At 41.4% G+C, this 23,893-nt stretch overlaps 1 protein-coding gene across 2 annotated transcripts; it reads right to left on the bottom strand.

The window, feature by feature from the left end:
- Positions 1–553: 553 nt before the first annotated feature.
- On the bottom strand, positions 554–23,660 carry TMEM170A (transmembrane protein 170A). Of its 2 annotated transcripts, none has more exons than XM_043989286.1 (3): positions 23,433–23,660; positions 8,188–8,358; positions 554–4,942 (listed from the first exon to the last, which is right to left on the bottom strand). In XM_043989286.1, exons 1-3 carry the CDS (start codon positions 23,563–23,565, stop codon positions 4,812–4,814), a joined length of 435 nt encoding a protein of 144 aa, XP_043845221.1. In that variant the 5' UTR covers positions 23,566–23,660; the 3' UTR covers positions 554–4,811. The 2 variants fall into 2 exon arrangements, with proteins under 2 accessions (XP_043845221.1, XP_043845222.1); XM_043989287.1 differs by having other exon boundaries at positions 8,257–8,358.
- Between the last annotated feature and the right edge of the window lie 233 nt (positions 23,661–23,893).

The raw sequence follows: 23,893 nt of genomic DNA, 5'->3' as shown, positions 1-23,893 counted from the left end.
GTCACTTAAAGAGATATAAAACACAACACACGATAGCACAGGGGTGATAGGAAATCTTGTAAGTGAAGTAGAAAAACCATATCCAAGAGTCATTTTCTGGGTGGGGTAAAATTTGTGCTGGTCTGATCATCTCTCTCTCTCTTTTTTTTTTTTTTGGCGGGGCATTGGGGGTTAAGTGACTTGCCCAGGGTCACACAGCTAGTAAGTGTCAAGTGTCTGAGGCCGGATGTGAACTCAGGTACACCTGAATCCAGGGCCAGTGCTTTATCCACTGCACCACCTAGCTGCCCCCTGGTCATCTCTTAGCAATCTTTTTCTTTGTATTTTTTGGTGGGGCAATGGGGTTTAAGTGACTTGTCCAGGGTCATACAGCTAGTAAGTGTCAAGTGTCTGAGGCCAGATTTGAACTCAGGTCCTCCTAGATCCAGGGCTGGTGCTTTATCCACTGCACCACCTAGCTGCCCCTACCTCTTAGCAATCTTAAAAACATTAAACAGTCCAGTCATTTGCTATCTGCCCCAAAGAAATAAAGCTCCAGCCAGAAGTAATGTAATTCATTTTTATTGGTAAACGTTGACACCAGCATTAGAAATGTCAGTAGAAAAATAAAATTTGTTATTTTCTCTCATACAAAGATTTGATCTTATTGACTATAGCAGTTAGTGAAACAATCTTAATACAAAAGGGAAAGCTGGTTTGAGTTACAACCAGCAGACAGTGTGTGCAGAGCCTTCCCAATGTAGACAGTTAATATGGCACCAGGGCATTACATGCAACAAAACTGTTCCTTGGTGTTTCTTTTTTTCCAATTAGGCTTTAGAATGTATCAAGACCATAACAAAACACAGCAATTAGGAAATTAAGGTTGGACTGAAAAGTTTTTAAAAGTCCAACAAATGAATAAATTTAAACATATAAGAGAATGTAGAAGGTATTTCTGTGCATGTACAAAACTTATCTCACTGGCTCCACATTTCATAAAAGGTTAGGTTTCTGTTACTTTAAAAAAAAAACAAACAAACAGTAGAAGACCATGCTGATGACCCTGAAATAAAGATATGTTTTGACCCCATCATCTCCTTCACTCTGGAATTCATTTTGTTACATTTAGAAACATTATGAGAAAGCTCATTTTCCACTACAAAGTGCCACAATAAAGACATGAAAGATCAGCTTTGGTGGTTTATAAGGAAGGGGAAAAAACCCAAGGAAGAGGCACAATATTGGTTTTATCAGCTTCTTTTTTACACAGAAGGAATTAAACAGGGAAATTATCATCTGTCCTTAGGAAATTTGGGGTTTTAAGGGAAAACAGTTCCAAAACCCATCTAACATATGAAAGTGTCGTTCAAACCAAGCATCAGTTTCTTTTCTACCTAACTGCATATTTGATAGAATAAAAGTAGAAGTTTCATAGTTTATCATTACATAAATAATTGCTCCCTGAATACTTAAGTCAAGCTCCACACATTTCATATAAAATCTCTGTACAGCATTCATAAAGCATTCAAAAGAGCGCATCACATATTGGGACTGACCATGTGAACACTGAATATCCAGTAATTTGAGGATATATATGCTATATGCTGACAAAAGAGCAGCTAAACCAAAAAAGGATGAGAAAGAAAGCAGATGGAAACTAGGACTTTCCAGATGCCTTATTCTTTGTGCTTTGGCTCGAACATAACAACTAAACCCTGGAACCGTAACAGTAACTATGTGTGTGTGTGTGTGTGTGTGTGTGTGTGTGTGTGTGTATGTCCCTTTGCATACAACTGTCATGGATACGTCCTGTGGAACAAAGGAATCAAAATAATCTCTTAAAACCCTGTTAAATGACCCAATAGTGTGCTGCAACATAACTAACCCTAACCTGAAATTTCCAATTATGAGTATTTTTGCAAGTCGCAGTCCCCTGAAATGAACTAATGTACTCAACCAAAAAGATCCTTGAAAGAAATACCTCAAGATTAAATATCTCCGTGATCTAAAGGAAGGCCCCAAGCACACTGGGTCAACTCCCTAAGGGAGATTTTATGAGAAGTCATAGTCAAGAGTTCCACAGGATGAGACGGCAATGGATGGACTGCAATCTACATCACTGGACAGGAACACCTACATCTTCAACATCACAGAGCCACTGAAGTATTAGAATGAGAATAAGTTTAAAAAATTTTTTAATGCCACTCATCTTTATGATCTGATTTTTATTTTGAAGGTACCAGCGATGGGCAGGGTAGTAAGAAATAAGGACAAAATGATTGTGAGAGTGCTGTAGCTGGAGTCTGTTCAACACAGAGAAGTACTGGTAGCTTTTCTGGCTAACGGTTGGTTGATTCAATGAAGGAAACCTGGGATTCAATCCTGACTCAAAACCTTAAAGGCAACACTTCGGGCTCAGTTTAAATTTAAACATAGACTCAACATTATGACATAGATTCTAACCATATGAGACTACAGAAGAAGAAAAAATCAAAATACATTCAGAAGCCTGAGAACCTTAACAGCTGAATATAAGAAAATGGCTGCTAGTTACCATTCATGCCTATCCCAAGGCCCACTGAAAATCAAAGCTAGGGTCTAGCAAGGTATCACCTAAATGACAGCTGTCACATGGCAACTTCTGTCTAAAGAGAAGAAAAGCACTCATACAATTTCTGGAACACAGGTTCCAGAAGGCCCCCCCCAAAATCTGCATATCTGAGACCCAGGATGGGTCCCTAAATTAAATTTAAATTTGCTACCTTGCTTTCCTTTGGTGAATCCAAACAAAAGCCTAAGTGGTCTCTAAGACAAATTATCATTCACTCTGTGCAATAAATAGAGTAACTATTGGATATTTATGTGGGAAGCGTGTGAAAATGTACCTACTGAGTAACACCACCTACCACAAGATTTTAATAATGGTTACTAAGTGAGAATTCAAAATTGTCAGATTAGAATGACATTACTTGTTTTCACTTCTCCTAAGTATAGGGCATTTATGATTTGGGTAAGTGTTCTATTAGTGATAAATTAGCTTTTATTCTGTGTGTAATTCCTTCATGATTTTTCTGTATAGTCCTCTTATTTGATTAGTTTTATCTGTTAGTTTATATGTGTGTTAGTTTGGACTGTTATTTAGTAATAATAATACTTTAACTTGAGGACAGTTAGGTGGAGCATCGGATAAAGCACTGGCTCTGAATTCAGGAGGACCCGAGTTCAAATCTGGGCTCAGACACTTGACACTAGCTGTGTCAAGTCACTTAACCCTCACTGCCCCACACACAAAAAAATTAATAATAATAATACCTTTATTTTTTTTTCATTTAAGGATTAAGATGTAATTACTTTAAGCAATCTAAATTATTCCAGAACCAGATCAGAAGACCCTAAAATTGATTGTATTTTGTGCTATGACAAATTAGATAGTAAATATCAACCTGGATATAATTTATATAACTCCTACTAATTAATCCTCTCACCTTTAAGGTCACAGTTTTCAGGCCTATAGTGAATGAAAATAAATCTTTAATTTACATTTAGTGAATGAGCAACAAAAGGACAAAAACTTAGCTAAAATAATTCTGAAGTTTATTCCTGGCATAGTAAAATATAAATTTTCTTGAGGAAAATCTGTGATCCAATTTAAAGGGCAGGATGTGAAAGAAAGGAGAGAATTAAGAAAAATAAACGAGTTAACTTTAGGCACTTTCTGGGATAAAAGAGCTCTGATCCAACTGGGTAATGTTTTTACATTGTAAATATTTAAGACTAAATGTTTAATCAAGAGCACCAACCTTACTTCAAGCCAAACTTCTACAAGCCAAGATCTCAGAAGGAGCACCCACTTAGAATAAGATTCCTTGAGAGCAGACCTGGAGAAGAATCCCCTTCTTTCTGCTTTAATCACTAAAGTGCATTCTGACTAGTCAAGCTAAAAATTATTCAGTTCAAGTTGCTTTCTATTGGGCACCTTATCAATAAAATCAAATAAATCTAACAGAGAATGAGAAGGAAGGTGCAGGTGACTGGTATTCAGAAAAAAACTGTCTGAATTAGCAAGCATATTTTGATAATACAAAACTGCATTTTCACATTAAAAGAAAAATCTTAGAAGTTCTCATTAGCTCATTACAAATTGTTAAATAGTCAGAGATCAAAATATTTAACTCCCTTAGTATCATCATTCAGTAGTTGTTACTTTTTTCCTTTAAATAGCGGGAACCAATGCTGTTCTTATTGTCACATTTCATGTATATTTCCCTGCTACAGTATATCACCACGTTTGTTTTCAGTTATACACCTCAAAGAAAAACCTACTTGGCACTTACTGTCACAAAAATGTAACAAAATAAAAGTTGGAAAAGCTAACTTCAATAAGGTCTGATCCCCTCAGACATCAGTCTCTGAGCATGGCATATTTTGCTTTACAATAGTCCAATTTTTGTGTAGATCTTCTTAAAACACTTGAGGCTGCGTTTTCTTATAGGTCCTTGAGAATACTGGCACAAAGGATGATCCGAATGCACTGCTGTGCTGTTCTATGTACAATTACAAAAGAGCTTAAATGGTTGATGTTTCTTCAAAGAGGAAAGCTGATGAACCCTATGGTTTTGTTTTTTTTAAATAAGAAATTTAGAATTCACCAAAAAGGTCTTTGGCTCATAGAAGGGATCAAGACAGCAGGCCTTCACACGCACTTGTTCAAGCTGTTTCATTAGAAAAACTTTAAATAAATTATCACCACTTGTAGCAATGCCCTTCCTTAATAAATATTCTGAAATCCTCTCTTCAGGGTCTGTTCTATCACAGTCTGTAAGCAGATGCTATAGAGTTGCTAAAATCCGTAAAAAGGAAACGACCACTACACAAAATGTCTGGCCTACACCTAGGGTGAGGGCTTCGAAAGGGATCATTTCTTTGCCTGCAGCTCGGTAAACGCCAGCAATGGCTGCACCTGTTTTTTAAAAAAATGCAAGAAGGGGGGAAAAAAGGTTAATACAAGAAATACAGAATTTGAGATTCTACTATAATTATAATTCAGATTTTACCTTTATTTGCACATGAAAGAGTACATTTGATAAAGATGGCCTTTCTTCCCATTCCTTCCCTATAGGGTCAGTTTGCAAGGTTTTAACTACTATGTAGGTGGTTTACAAATCACTAACTTGGGTTAACAATTATATAAGATTTTGAGAAGCAGCTTCTTGAAACTAGATTTTGCTGTGATTTAGTCGATATTTCTGGAACCCTAGTAAGTGTTATTGAAGACAGGGATTCTTCAGTTTCAGGGAGGCTTTTGCCCCCCCCCTTTTATTTTTCCATTAATCCTTGCAACATCCTGAAGAATGCAAGAAAATCTCCACTCACATGGAGTTGATTTAGACAAACAAGGGTTCAGACTTCCCTGATTTATGCATTAACTATACCTCCTGCTGAAGGAAGATGGATCCAAGAGTTTTCCTAATGTTCCCATTAAACACCAAAATAGGATTTGGGGCTCCAGAGCAAGGATAGCCCTGCCCCAGTTTGTTCATTCATAAAACAAATGGTTATGATTATCTACTCTGTGCAAAGCACCAAACAAATTTTATATTTGATGGTTTCTGCTCACAAAGAGCTTATACTCTAGCTGAAATGATGGTATAAAACTCATGTGAAACTACTCAATTATACAATCAAGTGCTAAGTCAATAAGTATTATAAGTACAATCTTTTTTTTTAAGTGAGGCAATGGGGGTTAAGTGACTTGCCCAGGGTCACACAGCTAGTAAGTGTTAAGTGTCTGAGGCCAGATTTGAACTCAGGTCCTCCTGACTCCAGGGCTGGTGCTCTATCCACTGCGCCACCTAGCTGCCCCTGAATTAAGTTATTATAAGAAAGCAGAAAACCTAAGTTCAGTAGGGGCTTAGTGATAAAAGGAGGTTTGCAAGCACTTTGGGAGATGCTACACAGAAGAATCGTGTATCAAGAAAGGTGTCAGGCCAGATGACCTCTAGGGTGCTTTCCAAATCAATAAGGCAGAGGCGGATTCAAGCCTCTTGAATCTCTAGTAGGGACATTTCTCCTCTGAGCAATAGAATCAAACACTTACAAGGACGGGAGGAGACCAGCGGGCCTGGGCCCCTTTGACGTAACATGAGCCTGCAGGGTTCTGGCAAAGGCATAACTATCACAGGAAACATATTCATTGTTTGGAGGTTCATAAAAGAAAAAGACACCCCGCTGTACCTGGCTGGGTGGTTTCTAGTGAAGGAGAGAATAGGTTGGGCAAGGCCTTGCTTTGCTTGGGAACTGAAATTTTTGCCAGTTCCCTGTAACTGCATTAGTCCTTATGTCAGGAGCCTGTATCATGGATTTAGAACGGGAAGGCAACTTGGAAGTCATTGAGTCCAAGCCCTTATTAAAAGGTGAGACAGCTGCAGCCCACAGAGGTCCCAGGCCTCGGCGCCAAGGCCTCCGTGTTGGAAACAGGATTCCACCCAGGTCCTCCCAGGTCTCTGTGGCTGTCATACTGACTCAGATCCATTTTAATAGGCTCTCACATACATTATCTCATCTGATCCTCACAGAAACACAGGGAGAGAGGCAAATGAAGACATCTATTTTAAAAATAATAATATAGATGTCTTGACATGTTAAGTAGCCTGCCTAAGGTCACAGCTAGAAAAGGATAGAGCTGAGACTTGGCCCAGTGTCTTCTGGCACTTAAGTCCATAATCCTTCCATTTCAACAGACTGCCTTTTAAAAGGAATATCCACAAATAGCAAGTTAAATTTGAAAGATGAATATTCCTAATGAAACTCTATTTCCTAAGAAACTCCTAAAAACAAAACCAAAAAACCTCCAACACCACCAGAAACAGAAATCTATTGATTGTGTGAAGAGTTCTTGACTCCATGGTTAGCCTTCCATTCCTAAAATGTCCTTCAGCAACAGGACAACACGTGGAAGTAATGAACTACTGAACAATGTGCAACGCAGGCAACTGGTAGCACAGGCACTTACTAGCTGTGTGACCCTGGGCAGGCCACTTAACTTCTGCCTCAGTTTCCTCAATTGTAAAATAGAGGTAATAGCACCTCCCAGGGTTATTGTGAGGATCAAAAGAGAGAATAATTGTAAAAAGCACTTGGCCCTGGGGCTGGCACATAGTAGGCACTATATACACACTGATTCCCTTTCCCAATACCAGCAGACAAGTCATACAGAAACAGTAGCTAACTGTAATAGAAACAAGCGATGACTTCCATTAGAATGTGTATTTTCTTCTCCTTTCCAAAAGGCCTTAGTTTACAAGATAGAGGTTGGGGTGGAAGGGAACCTTCAGAAAAAGTCCCCTGTGGTGAAAAAGACAAAATCTAAGCCAGGTAACAAAAAGTAAGAGATAAGTCAAGTCAGGGAATCGCTTTAAATTGTATTCTTTTTGAGATAGCATAAAAAAGGGAAAAGGACCCACAAGTACAAAAATATTTATAACTGTTCTTTTTGTGATGGCAAGGAATTGGAAACCGAGGGGATGCCCATCAATTGGGGAATGGCTAAACAAGTTGTGGTATATGGATGTGATGGAATACTATTGTGCTGTAAGAAATGATAAGCAGTTGGATTTCAGAGAAACCTGGAAGGACTTACATGAACTGATGCTGAGTGACAGGAGCAGAACAAGGAGAACATTGTACACAGTATCAACAACATTGTGTGTTAATCAACTGTGATAGACTTGATTCTTCTCAGCAATACAATGGTCCAAGATAATTCCAAAGAACTCACGATAGAAAATGCTCTCCAAATCCAGAAAAAAGAATTGTAGAATCTAAATGCAGATTCAACCATACTATTTCTATTTTTTGTTTTTGTTTTTCTCTTTTGAGGTTTTTCTCTCGCTCTAATTCTTCTTTCACAGCATGACTAATGCATAAATATGTTTAATGTGATTGTATACATATAACCTACATCAGATTGCTTGCTGTCTTGGGGAGGGGAGGGAAGGAGAAAAATTTGAAACTAGAAATCTTACAAAAACAAATGTTGAAAACTATTTCTACATGTAACTAGAAAATAATAAAATACTTTTATGATTAAAAAAAATTGTATTCTTTTTGTTAGTCCCACTCAAGCAAGTTTCTGAAATGATCCTTAAAGTTAGTGGATTAGGCACATCAAAGTTGTTCAACCAATAGTTTTAATGTCTAACATACTTGTCAAGATTCCAGCAGTAATTGGTCCCACGATGCCCATCAACAGGATGCTTACAGACATGAACCTACCATATTTGTGATGTCTGAGGGTGAATAGTGCCAATAATCCAGCAGGGACGTGGAAGGAGAGAGAAGATACCAGTGCCCACAGGAACACACCATACCACATTTCTAGAGGGGAAAATTAAAAGTCTAAAGTTGAGTTTCTCGTTATGATAATTGAAAAAAAATAGTCTTCCAGAATTTCAAATCTAAATTTGAAAACCATTTAAATGGCAGTGTTTGCATGCATCAACCAGGTATATAAAATTACTGCCACACTTAGTGAAGTAAGGCATACCACTATTAGGTCTTTTTCCCAAAGAGATCATAAGAAAGGGAAAAGGACCCACATGTACAAAAATATTTATAGCTGTTCTTTTTGTGGTAGCAAGGAAATGGAAATTGAGAGGCTGCCTATCAATTGGGGAATGGCTGAACAAGTTGTGGCATATGAATGTAATAGAATACTATTGTGCTGTAAGAAACAATGAGCATGTGGATTTCAGAGAAACCTGGCAGGACTTACGTGAACTGATGCTGAGTGAGAGGAGCAGAATCAGGATAACATTGTACACAGTATTAACAACATTGTAAGTTGATCAACTGTGATAGACTTGATTCTTCTCAGCAATACAATGGTCCAAGATAGTTCCAAAGGACTCATGATGGAAAATGCTCTCCAAATCCAGAAAAATAGAACTGTGGCATCTAGATGCAGATTCAACCATACTATTTCTAGTTTTTCTTTTTCTCTTTTGAGGTTTTCCCCTTTTTCTCTAATTCTTTCACAGCTTGACTAATGCAGAAATATGTTTAATGTGATTGTACATATATAACTTATATCAGATTTCTTGCTGTCTTGGGAGGGAGGGGAAGGGAGGGAGAAAAATTTGAAACTAGAAATCTTATAAAAACAAATGTTGAAAACTATCTCTACATGTAACTAGAAAATAATAAAATACTTTTATGATTTAAAAAAAAAAGACAGAGCTGCCACCAACTCAAACTCAAAGCGTCATCTCCAAATCTGGCTCAATTCAAGAAATACACCCAAGCTCCCCAGAGCAAAAAGTACAAAGAAAGCAGCCCTTTATAATCCTGCACTATAGTGAGTACTGCAGGCTGTAACCAAGACCAAAACCAACAAACCCTTGATGCAGGGCTTAAAGAACAACTGACTTTGTGTGTGTGTGTGTGTGTGTGTGTGTGTGTGTGTGTGTGTGTGTGTGTGTGTGTGTGTGTGTGTGTGAGAGAGAGGCAATTGGGGTTAAGTGACTTGCCCAGGGTCACACAGCTAGTAAGTATTAAATGTCTGAGCCCGGATTTGAACTCAGGTCCTCCTGACTCCAGGGCCGGTGCTCTATCCACTGCGCCACCTAGCTGCCCCTAAGAACAACTGACTTTTGAAAAATACAAAATATCTTTCTTGGGTAAAAAAAATTATGATTAATTTTAAGTTCACTGTCCATAAAGTCAATAAGTCTTGACTTTCACAAACTTCATTAAGGACTGGCCCAATTTTCTCTTTGCTCTTGGGCAGTTCTCATCTACCAGTTTGTGCTTGCATGGTGGCTGGCACATGGTAGGCACTTAATAAATGCATGTTTGCTTCCTTCCTCAGCAAAGAGGGGATGGACAATCAATCAATAAGCATGTACTAAGCACCAATGGTATGCCAGGCATGGTGCTAAGAAGTGTCCCGTGAGATACAAGGACAAGTGAAACAGTGTCTGCCCTTAAGAAGCCTGCATTCTGAGGGGGAGACAACACATACAGAAATAAGAATATATAAAAAGTTACAAATGAATTCAAAGTACTTTTGTGAAGGGGGATACTGGCAGGGGTGTTTCGGGGGAAAGGGGAGTGTGGTATTTCAGGTATGTCTTGGATGTGCTGAGTCTTATGTGATGTTTAAAAGCTAAAATCTGAGTGAGACCAGTGGAAAATTTGTGGTACAGACAAAGCCAACGCTAAAGAACTCCTATTTCCTACCATAACAATCATTTTGACAGCATTGTTTTCTTACACTTAAAAGAAACCAAAAGGTGTATGGGATGAAGGAGAGCATTCTGGAGAGAAGGAAAGGAAGGAAGTCAGAGGAGAGGCCCCAGGGCTGCAGATGGAGTGTCCTATGTAGAGAACAGCAAGACCCATATTATAAGACCCAAGAATACCTGGAGGGCAATGCCAAAACATGTACTTTGGCTTCAATAAAAAAAAATTTTAAAGAAAACATAGAAAAAGAAAAAAAAAAAAAAGAACCGCAGTTCCAAGTTTACTCTTTGGCTCATTGGGCTTTTGGAGAAGAAGGCTGACCCTGTGATTTTATCAGTGTCAGTGCAGATCTGCAGCTGCTCTGTAATTTCCAGTCTCAGAGCGCTGTCAGAGAGGGCTAAGAGGGCTGACTCGCCCAGGTCACACGGCCAAAATGATTCCACAGCCAGCTCTCCATGCACCACAGCAGGCTGTCGCCTCTTTTTTGCTAAGAGAAGACTACTGCAAAGCCCTCAAAGTAAATGCCTTCCTTCATGTTCCTGAAGCTGAAACAAAATAGCGGGAAGTACCACTGAATGTTAAATAAACCGATTAATGTCAATCAATTAACAATATACTAAGTAACACTGGGGATACAAAAAGGCAAAAGACAGGTCGGTCCCCCCCCCCCCCCCCCCCCCGCCCTTAAGGAGCTCACAGTCTAATGAGGGAGACAACATGCAAAAATACTTACAAAGCAAGTTATATACAGGATATGTAAGAAATAATTAATAGAGGCAAGGCACTAGAATCAAGATGAGCTGGGAAAGGCTTCCTGTCAAAGGTGGGATTGTAGTTGGGGCATAAAGGAAGTCAGTAGGCAGAGATGAGGAGAGAGAGCATTCCAGGCAGGGGGGAAAACGTGCCAAGAGAGGGTATTGCTCATAGAAGGCCCAGAAAGCCAGGGTCAGTGGATCGAAGATGTGGTGGGGAGTCAGGTCTTAAGAAGACTGGAAAGGGACCAGGGGGGCAAGATTAGGAAGGGCTTTGAATGTCAAACAGCATTCTGAATTTGATCCCGGAGGCAACAGGAAGCCACTGGAGTTTACTGAGTGTGTGTAGTGGGGTGGGGTATGTGTGCTTTGTGAAGATCACTTTGATAGCTGAATCAGAGCTGGAACTGACTTAAAGCAAGCTGACCCAGCTCCAAGCTATTGAAATAGTGTAGGTGTTCAATGAGGGTCTGCACTAAGGGGGTGGCAGTGTCAGAAGAGACCAGGGGGCATTCAGGAGAAATCATGTCAAGCCGAAATAGACGAGCCTTGGAAAGAGATTGGTGAAAACCAGGCTGACTCCTAGGTTCTGAGCTGGAGGGACTGAGAGGATGGTGTTGCTCACTCTGATAATAGAGAAATTAGGTTTAATGCTATTAAACGTTTTTCCTATGTTCATGCTAATTTCAAGAGAATTAGATTCATATATTCCATAAAGCTTATAATTTTTTTTTAATCAGGAAGCCACTGCACCCCCTCACAGAAGCAAAATTTTAACCAGTCACTAAAATAAATTTTGATATCAAGGGGTCTGATAACAAGAAGAAATAAGCACATGGCATATCCATACCCTTTTCTTACCCACTAAAGACACCAACAAGAAAGAACCAAGAAGTCCTTTCCATCACTTCTGATTAGAATTTCAAATCCTGGGGCAGCTAGGTGGCGCAGTGGATAGAGCACCAGCCCTGGACTCAGAAGGACCTGAGTTCAGGTCCAGCCTCAGACACCTGACACTTACTAGCTGTGTGGCCTTGGGCAAGTCACTTACCCCTCACTGCCCCGAGGAAAAAAAAAACTGCCAACAATCCCCCATAAGGTATTGGTATGAGGGTTGAATCATAAATGAAAACAAAGTGAAGAAAATTAAGGATTTGTAGGGTTAACAGCAAATCATATTTAGACCTTTTCTAGCTCTAAAATCAGACATTAAATGTAAAAAATACTACTTGCAAGAAAAATTATATCTATAGTGCTTCCTCCAAAAGTTATCATCATTAAAAAAAATTTTAAGGTAGAGTCTGGGCGGGGGTCTGGGTTTGGTTTTTTGGAGTGTGTGTTAAAGAATTTAAGTAGTTCCATATATAAATGTGTGTATACACATGTGTATGTATGTCTTAAATTAGGAGGACTTGAGACTTTAACTAATAAATTTAATTAGTTAAGATTTCAATCAATATAACTGAGAAAAAAGATTTTATTATGAAATAAAAGATTCACAGTATAGATACTTTTCTTTTGATAAATAGGACTGACTATTATAGGGCTCTCGATGGCAAAAAATAAACCCCATTCTGTAGGGCACTTTTGAAAAACTAAGCAATTTCCCTTCAATCCATTATACATTCACTTGCCATCTATTTAAGAGCTCCTTATTGATTGCTGTATAATTCAAATCCTGTCAGTCTCATTCCTCATGCTCTCGCCTCCTTTGCTTCAGCCTCCAAGGATAAGGTGCCTCTTCCCTCAACCAATGAAAACCTCTCTGCTTGTGTCCTTGATCCCAAGAGTCTGGATCTCCTCCAAAAACTCTGTATACATTTTGTTTTAATGTATATATGAGAGTATAGTTCCCCCTTTGTTCCCCCATCAGGAGCTACTTTGTTTTGCCTTTGTTTCCCCCAGCCCCTAGCATAATTCCAGGTTGATAGCAGTAGCTTAATAAATGCTTGTTAAATAAAAAAAAAGATTTCGCATCAAGAGTTTTATGTATACAATGATCCAGGAAATTCCAAAGAATTCATGATAAAAATGTTCTCCACATCCAAAAAAAGAACAGTAGAATCAGAATGCAGATTGAACCATACTGTTTCCATTTTTTTTTCTTTTTTGAGGTTTTTCCCTTTTGTTCTGATTCTTCTTTCACAACACGATTAATGCAGAAATGTGTTTAATATGATTGTACATACCTAACTTATATTAGATTGCTTTGTCTTGGGGGGTGGGGAGGAGAAAAATTTGGAACTAAAAATCTTATGAAAACAAGTGTTTGGAGTCAGAAGTAAATTTGAACATTCAGCATCTGACACTCACTATGTATCTAGCCTCCAAACTGGGAAGGGTTTGGGCTCCATGGTTCTTAAGGTCCCCTCTTGCCCCAAATCTACAATTCAAAATTTATCCCAAGTAGAACTTTCTCTATAAAAGAACTAATAGGAAATAAATTTAGTCAGCAAAACATATACTGTACATAATTATACAGCCCTGCCCCTATTGAAATCCTTCTAATCCCTCACAACACAGCTCGAATCATGGCTTCAGAAAAACAAAACCAAAAAAAACCCTTCCCTTGTTCCCACCTCCTACCCATGGAAGAAATTATTTTTCCTACCTAAAGCCTCACACTCCTTTCTTATGCAATTCCATAAGCATTTATTAAATGCCTACTGTGTACAAAGCACTGTGCTAGGGACACAAAGGTAAAAACTCAACATTCGGGGGCAGCTAGGTGGCGCAGTGGATAGAACACTGGCCCAGGATTCAGGAGGACCTGAGTTCAAATCCTGCCTTGGACACTTGACACTTACTAGCTGTGTGACTCTGGGCAAGTCACTTAACCCTCACTGCCCCACCAAACAAAACAAAACAAAAAAACAAATTCTCAATATTGTCTGCCCCCAAGAAGTTGACTTTCTAAGGCACAATGTATACAAGTAAGTAAATACAAAGCACATATAAATTAATTGTAGGGCAGAAAGAGCTAAAAGGAATCACACAGGTATTCACACTCTTGGGCTATATTCTGCTTTCTTATTTATCACATATGAACTGGTTTCTTACTGCCCTACCCTACCAAAATTCTGTTATTTTTATTTCTCTACCATTCTCTAGCCCAAATACTCCATACTTTTATACTCTATTCCAAACTTTCTCTTCTCACCTCAAGCAAAACACAACACTTCCATCCTCCTCCCTTTCATCAGGGGGCCTCAGCCTCATTCACAGAGAAAACTGAGCTCTATCCTGAACTCCCCCTCTCCCTAATTCTACTCCTCAAAAATATCTTCAACATCCTCCTCCTCCTCCTCCAATCTCTCCCCTTTGCCTCTGTCTCACTGTCCTTGCAAGACTGACTTCTCCATCCTTGCCCTTGGTCCCATTCCCTACAGTCTCTCACCCATTCAGTTACCCACCACTACCACCACCCACCCACCCACCCACACACACACACACACACACACACACACACACTCTCTCTCTCTCCCCACACACACACACACACACACACACACACACACACACACACACTTTCCCACTCACACTCTCTCTCCAGTTTCTCTACAAGGCTCCTTCCTGGCTTCCTAGAAATGTCTTCCCTTACCTTAGAAAAACAAACAAAACTCCATGCTTCTCCCTTTCATGCCAAAACTCCTAGCCCATTATTTTGTGGCTCAATCGGCTCCTCTGCAATCTGGCTTCTAACAGCCCTCTCCTCTCCTCCACCCAGACCTGACTCTCCAACTCTCTCCAAGGTTACCAATCTTTTCTTAACTGCTAATTCCAATGACCTTTTCTTAATTCCTTATGCTTGACTTCAGCCTTCCTTCCCGGATAAACTATCCTGGTTTTCCTCCCACCTCTTTCTCAATCTCTTTTGCTGGCATCACGCAAGTCCAGTCTCCTCACCCAGGGTAGATCCCAGAGCTCTGCCTTGAACCTTCATTTCTCTCTCTACACACTCAGTGAGCTCATCAGCTCCCATGGATAAGCTATCCTCTCCATACAGATGACTCCGAATCTACATATCCTGCACTCATCTCTCTCTCCCCTGAACACCAGTCCCAAATGACCCAATGCATGCTAGATAGCACCACCCAAATGTCCCATAGGCACCTAACATATGCAAAGCTAAACCCATCCATCTTCCCAACTTCCTTCCCTATTTCTGTTGGGAACACCATCATCCTTAGTCAATCAGCTGCCAAAGCTTGTCGACCTTACTTCCAAATCATATCTCACATCTGTCTCCTCTCTACTGCCAGGACAATCACCAAAGTTCATTACTTCTGGCCTGGATATTACAGTAAACTTCTAAATTATTCTGCCTGCGTACAATCTCTCCCCTCTCCAGACCTGACATTGTCACTCCCCTTCTCTGTTATCCCTGGGATATACCTTTCTTTGATATTAAAGGCCTACCAAATCTGTCTCAGATTAATCTTCCAGACTGATGTCACATTAATTACTCTCCTCATAAACTCATTTTTTTTCATAAACTCTTTATTAAAGCCAAACTGGCCTCCTTGTGGCTCCCCTTACATGCCATTTCAGGCTGTCTAGCCTCTAGGTCTAGCTATCATCTCCCTCCCTCAATTAGCTCAAGGGTCACTTCCTCTAAGAGATCCTTCCAGTTATTTTACCACGTCTGTAATTACCTTTGTTTTGTATCTAGTTGGCATTGATGATGTATCCAGTCGAATTAAGTCCTTAATAGTGAGTGTTGTGGTTTTCATATGTCTAGGATTCTCAACATGTAGTAAAACACCGAACACCTAGTAGGTGGTTAATAACTCCTTGCTGAATTAGATTTAAAGGTAACTAGGAATCCTAAGAAGCCTAAATGAGGAAATTCATTACCAGTACAGGGGACAGCCTGAACAACAACACGGTAATGGGAGATAGAATGTTATATACCAGGGAGAGTCTAATTTGGGTAGGACTCAATGTATACATGGTAAAGTCATGGAGGGAGAGAAGGAAATGAGCATTTATGTACCACCTACTGTGTGCCAGGGATCATGCTAAGTACTCCCCCCGCCCCAACAAATACTATCATATTTGATCTTGTGAAATAAGTCTGAAAAAAGAGGGTGAAGTCAGATGATGTGGTCTTACATGACAAAAAGATGCCACTTACACTTTACAATCTAAAAGAGAGATCCCCTGATAAAAGGAAGGCCCCTTGAAGTCAGCATATGTAATACTTTTTCTTTATGTCTCCAGCACAGAGCAGCTGTGCTTGGAACATAGGAGACCTGGAATAAAGGCATGTTGGCTGACTGATTCATGCTAAAGCAACTAAGAATTCTTAAGCAAGAGAGTGACATGTTCTGGCCTGTATTTATGAAGCTTATTTTGTGCTCTCCACATTCAGGAAAAAAAGAACCCTGGGATCTGAATGCAGATTGAACCATACTGTTTCTGCTTTGTTTTCTTTTTTGAGTTTTTTTCCCTCTGTGTTCTGAGTCTTCTTTCACAATAAGACAAATGCAGAAATATTTTTAATGTGATTGTACATATATAACCTGTATCAGATTGCCTTCTGTCTTGGGAAGGGGGGAGGGAGAAAAATTTGGAGCTCGAAATCTTATAAAAACAGACACTGAAAACTATCTTTACATGTAACTGGAAAATAAAAAAATACTTTGATGATTTTAAAAAACATTGAGGGGCAGCTAGGTGGCACAGTGGATAGAGTACCAGCCCTGGAGTCAGGAGTACCTGAGTTCAAGTCTGGCCTCAGACACTTAACACTTACTAGCTGTGTGACCTTAGGCAAGTCACTTAACCCCAATTGCCTCATTAAAAACAAGCAAACAAACAAAAAAACATTGAAAACTATCTTCACATGTAACTGGAAAATAATAAAATACTTTTATGATTAAAAACAAGAAATTGATTTTGGCAGCCATGTGGAGAGTGGATTGGAGAAGTGAGACTTGAAGCAAGGAAACCAATCAAGAAGCTTTTTCAGTACTTCAGGTAAGAGGTGACAGATGTCTAATCCCTCCTAAGCAGTCACCCTGGGAGCGAGAAAAAGGGGAAGATAGATGGGATGAATGTCATGGAGGCAGAATCGACAAGACTTGCCAACTGACTAGATGGGAGGGGTGAGGGAGAGGAAGATTTCAGGGTGACTCCAAGGATGGGAGGGTGTCAACAGAAACAGAGAGGAAGACGTGGCTGTTTGGTGGGAAATAGAATACATTCTATTTGGTGGCATGTTGAGGATGAGATGGCTCTGCGACATCCAGATGGAAAAGTCCAGCAGTTAGGTCAGTGGAAAAGGATTGGCGCTCAGGAGAGAAATGAAGACTGGATATGTAGATACCCAACAAAGTAGACTATGAAGGAGTCAGAAACCAGGAGAAAATGTCAGGAGAAAAGCCAGAAGAGATAAGTGATAATAAAAGAGAGAATATCTAAGAGAGTGGTTAGTCTGTCAGTGAGCTAGCATTTATTGGGCATCTACTACACGTCAGGTACTGTGATAAACATTGGGGATACAAAGAGAGGCAACAAAAAAAATCCCTGCTTTCAAGGGACTCTCAGAGTCTAAGAGGCAAAAAGCTATGTACAAACACGTTATAAACAGGACAAATTGGAGAAAAACTCAAAAGGAAGAGACTAAGATTAAGGAGGACTGGGCAAGACTTCTTGTAAAAGGAGGGACTTTAAGTGAGACTTGAAAGAAATAAGGGCAGCCAGGGGGCAGAGATGAGGACAGAGCTCCAGGCATGAGGAACAGCCAGTGCAAATGCTCAGAATGGGAGCCAGAGTGTCACGTTTGAGCAACAGCAGGGAGAATAGTGTCCCTAGAGCGAAGAGTACATAGAGGGGAGTAAGGTGTAAGACCAGAAAGGTAGGAAGGGGCTGGGCGATATAAAATGCTTTACAAGCCTGACTGTGTCAGAACTATGCTTCAGGAAAATCAATGTAACAGCTGAGTGGAGGATGAACTGGAGTGGGGAAGAATCTTGAGACAGAAGACCAACCAACAGGCTAGTGCAATAATCCAGGTGTCATGTGATAAGGGCTTACACCAAGATGGTCAGGGGTGTAAATGATGTAGGAGGTGAAAAAAGGGTTAATAGAAAAATCTAAGACCCAAGCTCTAAAAGGGATATTAGCTCTAAAAGGGAGTCAGATCCCAGTTAATGGATAACTTATGTTAGGTTCTTGTACCCATAGTGATCAACATCCATAACAGACCAGAACAGGTCAGGTCAAAATAACAATAAAGGAAAAAGACAACCTATAGAAATTCTAATGAAAAATGATTATATTTTGAAACTAGCCATGGGAATCAGAAAGAGACGTGCGCAGAAAAGGCCAAATTTGTCCCCAGATTCACCTTATGATGTGTAAACCCCAAAAACACACCTCCACTGAAAAAGGCACTCACCTCGAGGGTTGGTTTAGGACCCCCAGGAGCTCCAAATTAGGATAAGCCCTCCCTTGTAACACCCCTAGGTGGAGAATATTATAATGAGTAGGACAGATGGGCAGCTAGGTGGCACAGTGGATAGAGCACCAGCCCTGGAGTCAGGAGTACCTGAGTTCAAGTCTGGCCTCAGACACTTAACACTTACTAGCTGTGTGACCCTGAGCAAGTCACTTAACCCCAATTGCCTCACTAAAAAAAAAAAAAAGTTAAAAAAAAATGAGTAGGACAGGCCTTCCCTTGTACCTCCCCAAGGTGGAGATTATTATAATGAGACTGATAATCAATTTATCCATACTATAAATATAACTGTCTTTCCTTTCCTTATTGGAGAGATACCTTTCCAATATTCTGGTTCTCTCCCTGTGGTCACCCACAGTATTGCAATAAAACTTGGGAAACTGAGTCACTGAGTCTTGTAATTCTTTTGGGACAACTCACAATCAATTTGACCCCAAATTCCAGCCCACATCATAAGGGGCTAAAACTCTAGCTAGTCTGTCTAAAAATTTAATGAGTGGTCGCCAACAAATTAGAAGCTTTAATAAGAGTTTAGACTTTTAAGTATTTATTAAAGGGCGTTAGGATAATGATCTGAGAGAAAGGTAAAAATCTAACTATTTCTAAGAGACCCCATCATCCAACCTGCCATAGCGAAGTCAGGAACAAAAAGCACCCAACGCTTCCTTCTTCCTCCCAGAAGCCTCTCTTCGAAAACCGAAACAGCCTGTCAGCCCCCCCCACACACACACTTACACACAGCTTCAAGCTAATTGGCTGGTAGCTTTGATAGCCACGAGCAAACATCACTTCCTGACACCAAGGAACTGACCTTCCAAAGCACATGGCTTGCCCTCAGAGGTCTTCTCCTCATGGCGGAGCTTTCCTACAGTAAGTGTCCAGCAGGTGGCGTTACTCCAATTGTTACAGGGGAGAGGAGTATAAGAGCCTGTATGAAGGTAGATGCTGCTACCATACAGTACTGTACTGCATCTATAGCATAAAAGACACTGCTACTATACCTCCCTCATCCATTCATTCACTCACTCCCCACAGTGACTCTTCCCCACCTTCTAATCCCTCCTCAAAGCTCCCTCCCCCCACTCTCTCAGCTGAGACCCCTGCCTCATATTCGACTGAAAAAAAATTGAGGCTATTCTCTGTGAGCTTCCTCTTCTCCCCTCATCCTTATCTCCTATCACTCAGGTACTTTCTGCCACTCTCTCCTCCTTCATCCCTGTCTCACATGATGAAGTGGTCTTCCTCCTGACCAAGGCTAACCCTCCTATACTCATTCCATCCCGTCTCCTCTAGCAGACTGGTCCATCATCCCCACTCCTTCCCTCCTTTTCAATTTCTTTCCCTGTCTACTGCCCAGAAACGTGCCCATTTCTCCCCATAGTAAAAGTCCCCTCACTTGATCCTTCTAGCGTCCTATTTCTCTTCTGACTTTTGTCATTAAAGTCCTGAAAGGTCCGTTTACAACAGGTGCCTCTACTTTCTCTCACCTCCCTCTCTTTTTACTGCCCTCACAATCTGGCTTCCAAATGAATCGTTCCCCTAGACCTGCTCTCTCCAAAGTTCTCTCTTAGTTACCAAACCCTGGACACCCTCCTCTCTCCAGGTTTCCAGGCCCCTCCCTGTCTCTGTCTCTGTCTCTGTCTCTGTCTCTCTCCCCCCCCCCCCCCCCCCCTCTCTCTCTCTCTCTCTCTCTCTCTCTCTCTCTCTCTCTCTCTCTCTCTCTCTCTCTCTCGGTTCTCCTACCTCTCTGATGGCTCCTTCTCTCTCCTTTGCTGGATGCTCTTCCAGATCACACCCTCTAACTACAGGTTTCCCTCAGGGTTCTGTCCTTGGCCCTCTTCTCTTCTCCCACTATACTAGGCTTAGTGATTTCAGGCTCCCATAAACTGAATTACCATCTTCATGCTAATGACTCTCAAATCTACCTATCCTGCCCCAAACTCTCTACTGACCTCTAATCAACCACCTAGGTGGTAAATGCTATTATTACAGCCGCTTTACAGATGAGGAAACTGAGGCAGACAGAGGTTAAGTGACTTGCCCAGGGTCACACAGCTACTAAGTGTCTGAGACCTGATTTGAACTCATTTGAACTCTTCTGGGCTCCAGGCAGGACACTCAATCCACAGTACAACCTTAGCTGCTCTAATGGGTTGTCCCCAGAGGTAGCGGGTACCCCTTCACTGAAGATCTTAAACAGGCTAAATGAACACTTGTCTGGTAGGTAGTTCAGTGTGAATATTTCTTTAGGTATGATATAGACTAGATGGCCACTGAAGGCCCTTCCAAGTACAAAATGTGAAATTCTGTGATGTAAAGTTTCATCCCTTATAGACTCAAAGGGTGGTATTGGGCAAGGAAATCGAACTTGTTTTCTTAAAAAGTGAATAAAGAGAATTAAGCTAAAGACCAGGAGCCAAATACAAATGCAAGTAGAAAAAAAATCAATTCATAATTTCCTGAGTGATAAACATCTGAATATTCAAAGCAATGACTTTCCATGCTGAGTGGGCAATAAAACCCAAGAAACCTTTTCAATGGGACCACAATGAGAACTATGTACTCAGGATACCTGGTATAAGCTAAATTGAAATAGATTTTGGAATCTCAACCAAGATCAAATTTAAAAGGCTGTCACTATACTTGCTGTATTTATAACCACCCAAAACCAATAGAATGACTTGTCAGAAATGCTTCTTAAAGTACAAGGCACACAGAAGAAAACCCTCGGTACCTGGGATGATTATACCTTTCAGTACTAAAAGCAGACCAGATCGGTAACTGCTTCTTTAGCAGGTTCATTATCTATGATTTCCTCCACGTGGAGAACTCCCAGCATGGAAATATCTACGCAAAAAGTTGCTTGGGGTACCGTTTAAATATTTGTACATGGTCACTCAGCCACTATGTTATCAGCAGGCCTCGAACACAGGTTTCCTAACCACCCCCTATCCCCCGCAAAGACCTGATTCCAACCCCACTTTTTCCCACTATACCTCAGGTGAATTGGCAAAAGCACTGAACTTGGAAGCTGATGTGTTCTGTGTCCACTTAACATTTGGAATTTTGTGTCAAGATCATTAACCAATTTGATTAGATTGCCTTATCTGAAAAGTGGCTCTGATAATTGTATTTCCTAAAGACACAGGCTCAAACACTGAAATCCTTTCCTTCCTTCAATGCCCCAACTCAGGGAGGGTCTCTTCTAGGGAGCCTTCTACTCCATCTAGAAGTTTTAGCTCTCCCACTCTGCAGATTTCTTGTACCACTGGTGACTATTCTATATTCTCACTTGAATTACAGCTATCTGTATACACACCTTTATCCCCAGCTCTGCACTGTAAGCTCCCTCAGACCAGAGTTTGTGTCTTACTTTGTCTTTGTATTTTCTTTTTTTTTTTTTAAGTGAGGCAATTGGGGTTAAGTGACTTGCCCAGGGTCACACAGCTAGTAAGTGTTAAGTGTGTGAGGCCGGATTTGAACTCAGGTACTCCTGACTCCAGGGCCGGTGCTCTATCCACTGTGCCACCTAGCTGCCCCTGTCTTTGTATTTTCAGAGCCTAGCCCAGGGTCTTGTAGTAGCACCCATGTGATAAATTTTTTTGAAAAATTAAATCAAATGAGAATGTATTTAAAGTAAGCATTCAGTCGGAAAACATTGGAACCAAAAGGGACCTAAACCATCTAGTGTAACCCTCTCTTTTACAGGTGAGGAAACTGAGGCTTACAGATGTTAAGAAACTACTTGCCCAAGAAAACAGCAGTTCATAGGTGGCAGGGCCTGGACTAGAACCCAGGTCTTCCAAGACGGATGCTCTTCATATATCACTTCCCAAAATTACCTAGCACTGACTCCTCATATCCATTTTTCTAAGTCCACACAAACATAAGAAAAGAGGTAACATTAAAAAAAGAAAGCCAATCTGAGTCTAGTTCCGCTAGGTTTGCAGAGCGAGTATTAATTTCTGACTTAAAAAAATATTTACCTGTTCTGTCTGTAACTTATTTTGGAGGGATATGCTGTCAAACATGTTCTTGTATGTTTCTAGCCATGATTACAAATTACTACCACGGCATCTATTCCAACCTGGTTATTAATTCTGCCACAGATATTTCACAAACTATTCAGAAAACCTGCCAGGCAGGTAGTGCACATCCATCTGGACCAGACAGGTACAGACCAAAACTATCCCAATGTGCAAAAGAGTTTACAGGTACCTTGTTTGAGACGAGGATGGCTGTTGACAACTCAGCAGCCTCTATCTGGTCTATACTATTTCCTAGGACCTTTATACACGTATGTGTTGACTAGCATCGCTATCCCCTCAAATCCTGCCTCAGACACTCACGCACTTGCCCAGGTGCGTAACCCTGGGCAAGTCAATTCACCTGTCTGCCTCAGTTTCCTCGCGCGTAAAATAGAGAAAGCACTAACCTCGTAAGGTTCTTGTAAGGAACAAATGAGTTACTATTTGTAAAGTGCTTTGTAAACCTTACGGAGCAGATATAAACGCGAGCTAGTATTAATTATTATTAATTATTATTATTTATAATGGTCCAGATGTTTTTGAAAAGACAGTCCTGCCCTCCTCTCCCGCCCCGTCTGTCCCCCACTCAGAATGACCTGAAAGGCCACCATCGTAGGTTGAGGTCCAGCGAATGGACACTCATTTAAACACAAACTGACTCCTCCGGGTGCCCCGGCCTGAAAACTCGGGAGGTCGACGCAGCTCCGCCCTCGTCTATGCAAGCGCACAGCGCCCGAATTAGAAGCGGCTCGAAGGACGCGGGCCAGTGAGGAGCAGAGCCGGCCCTCTCTCCCCTCAGGCCGCAAGTCTCGAGTCAGGGGGCTGCTGAGGCCGGAAGTCTGCGAGACCCGCGGGCTCGCTCGCTCTGTAGGGGGCGGCTCCGGCGGCAGTCACGTGATAGCACGGGGAGAGGGACACCACTCCCCGCTCCCCCCCTCGCTCAGGCGCAGGCGCGGCCGGTACCTGGAAAGGAGCAGAGGGAGGTGGAGTTGGGGCACAGCGTCCCGTTGCCCACCCGCGGCACCAGCTTCAGGCTCAGGATCTGCTGCAGGAGCCCGGCCGAGCCCCCACTCCCGCCGCTCCCCTCGTTCTCCATCTCGCAGCCATTCACCTGCGCGAGAGGACAGCGAGAAGATACGAGGGGGCCGCTGCCATCACCGCCACTGCCGCCACCGCCTTCGCGTCACTCACTCCCCTCCACACCCTGGACACAGCCCTCTTCCTCCCTCCGCCAACAGGCGCTGTTAAGCTGTGCCTACCGACCAATCGCTACACACTCCGGACGGGCTGGGGGGGGCGGGGATAAGGATAGCTCCGCCTCTGACGCCGCGCACGCCCCGCCCCCGACAGAAGGAGCCTTGCCTATACCTGCTGGGTCTCTACCGCAATGCAAACCCCCTACTCCGCGCCCGCCCTCTGGAAGA

The sequence above is a fragment of the Dromiciops gliroides genome, chromosome 2 (genome assembly GCF_019393635.1).
Source record: "Dromiciops gliroides isolate mDroGli1 chromosome 2, mDroGli1.pri, whole genome shotgun sequence".
Taxonomy (NCBI): Eukaryota; Metazoa; Chordata; class Mammalia; order Microbiotheria; family Microbiotheriidae; genus Dromiciops; species Dromiciops gliroides.
This window is presented reverse-complemented; position numbering and strand designations above follow the sequence as displayed.

Bases quoted from the DNA above. Each gene is read 5' to 3' on its own strand.
- TMEM170A (XM_043989286.1), bottom strand. From the start codon at position 23,565: ATGGAGAACGAGGGGAGCGGCGGGAGTGGGGGCTCGGCCGGGCTCCTG. The intron at 8,359-23,432 runs GTACCGGCCGCG...TTTCCCCTCTAG, and splicing joins CTCCCTCTGCTCCTTTCCAG to AAATGTGGTATGGTGTGTTC. The intron at 4,943-8,187 runs GTATGTTAGACA...TTTAAAAAACAG, and splicing joins TACTGCTGGAATCTTGACAA to GTGCAGCCATTGCTGGCGTT.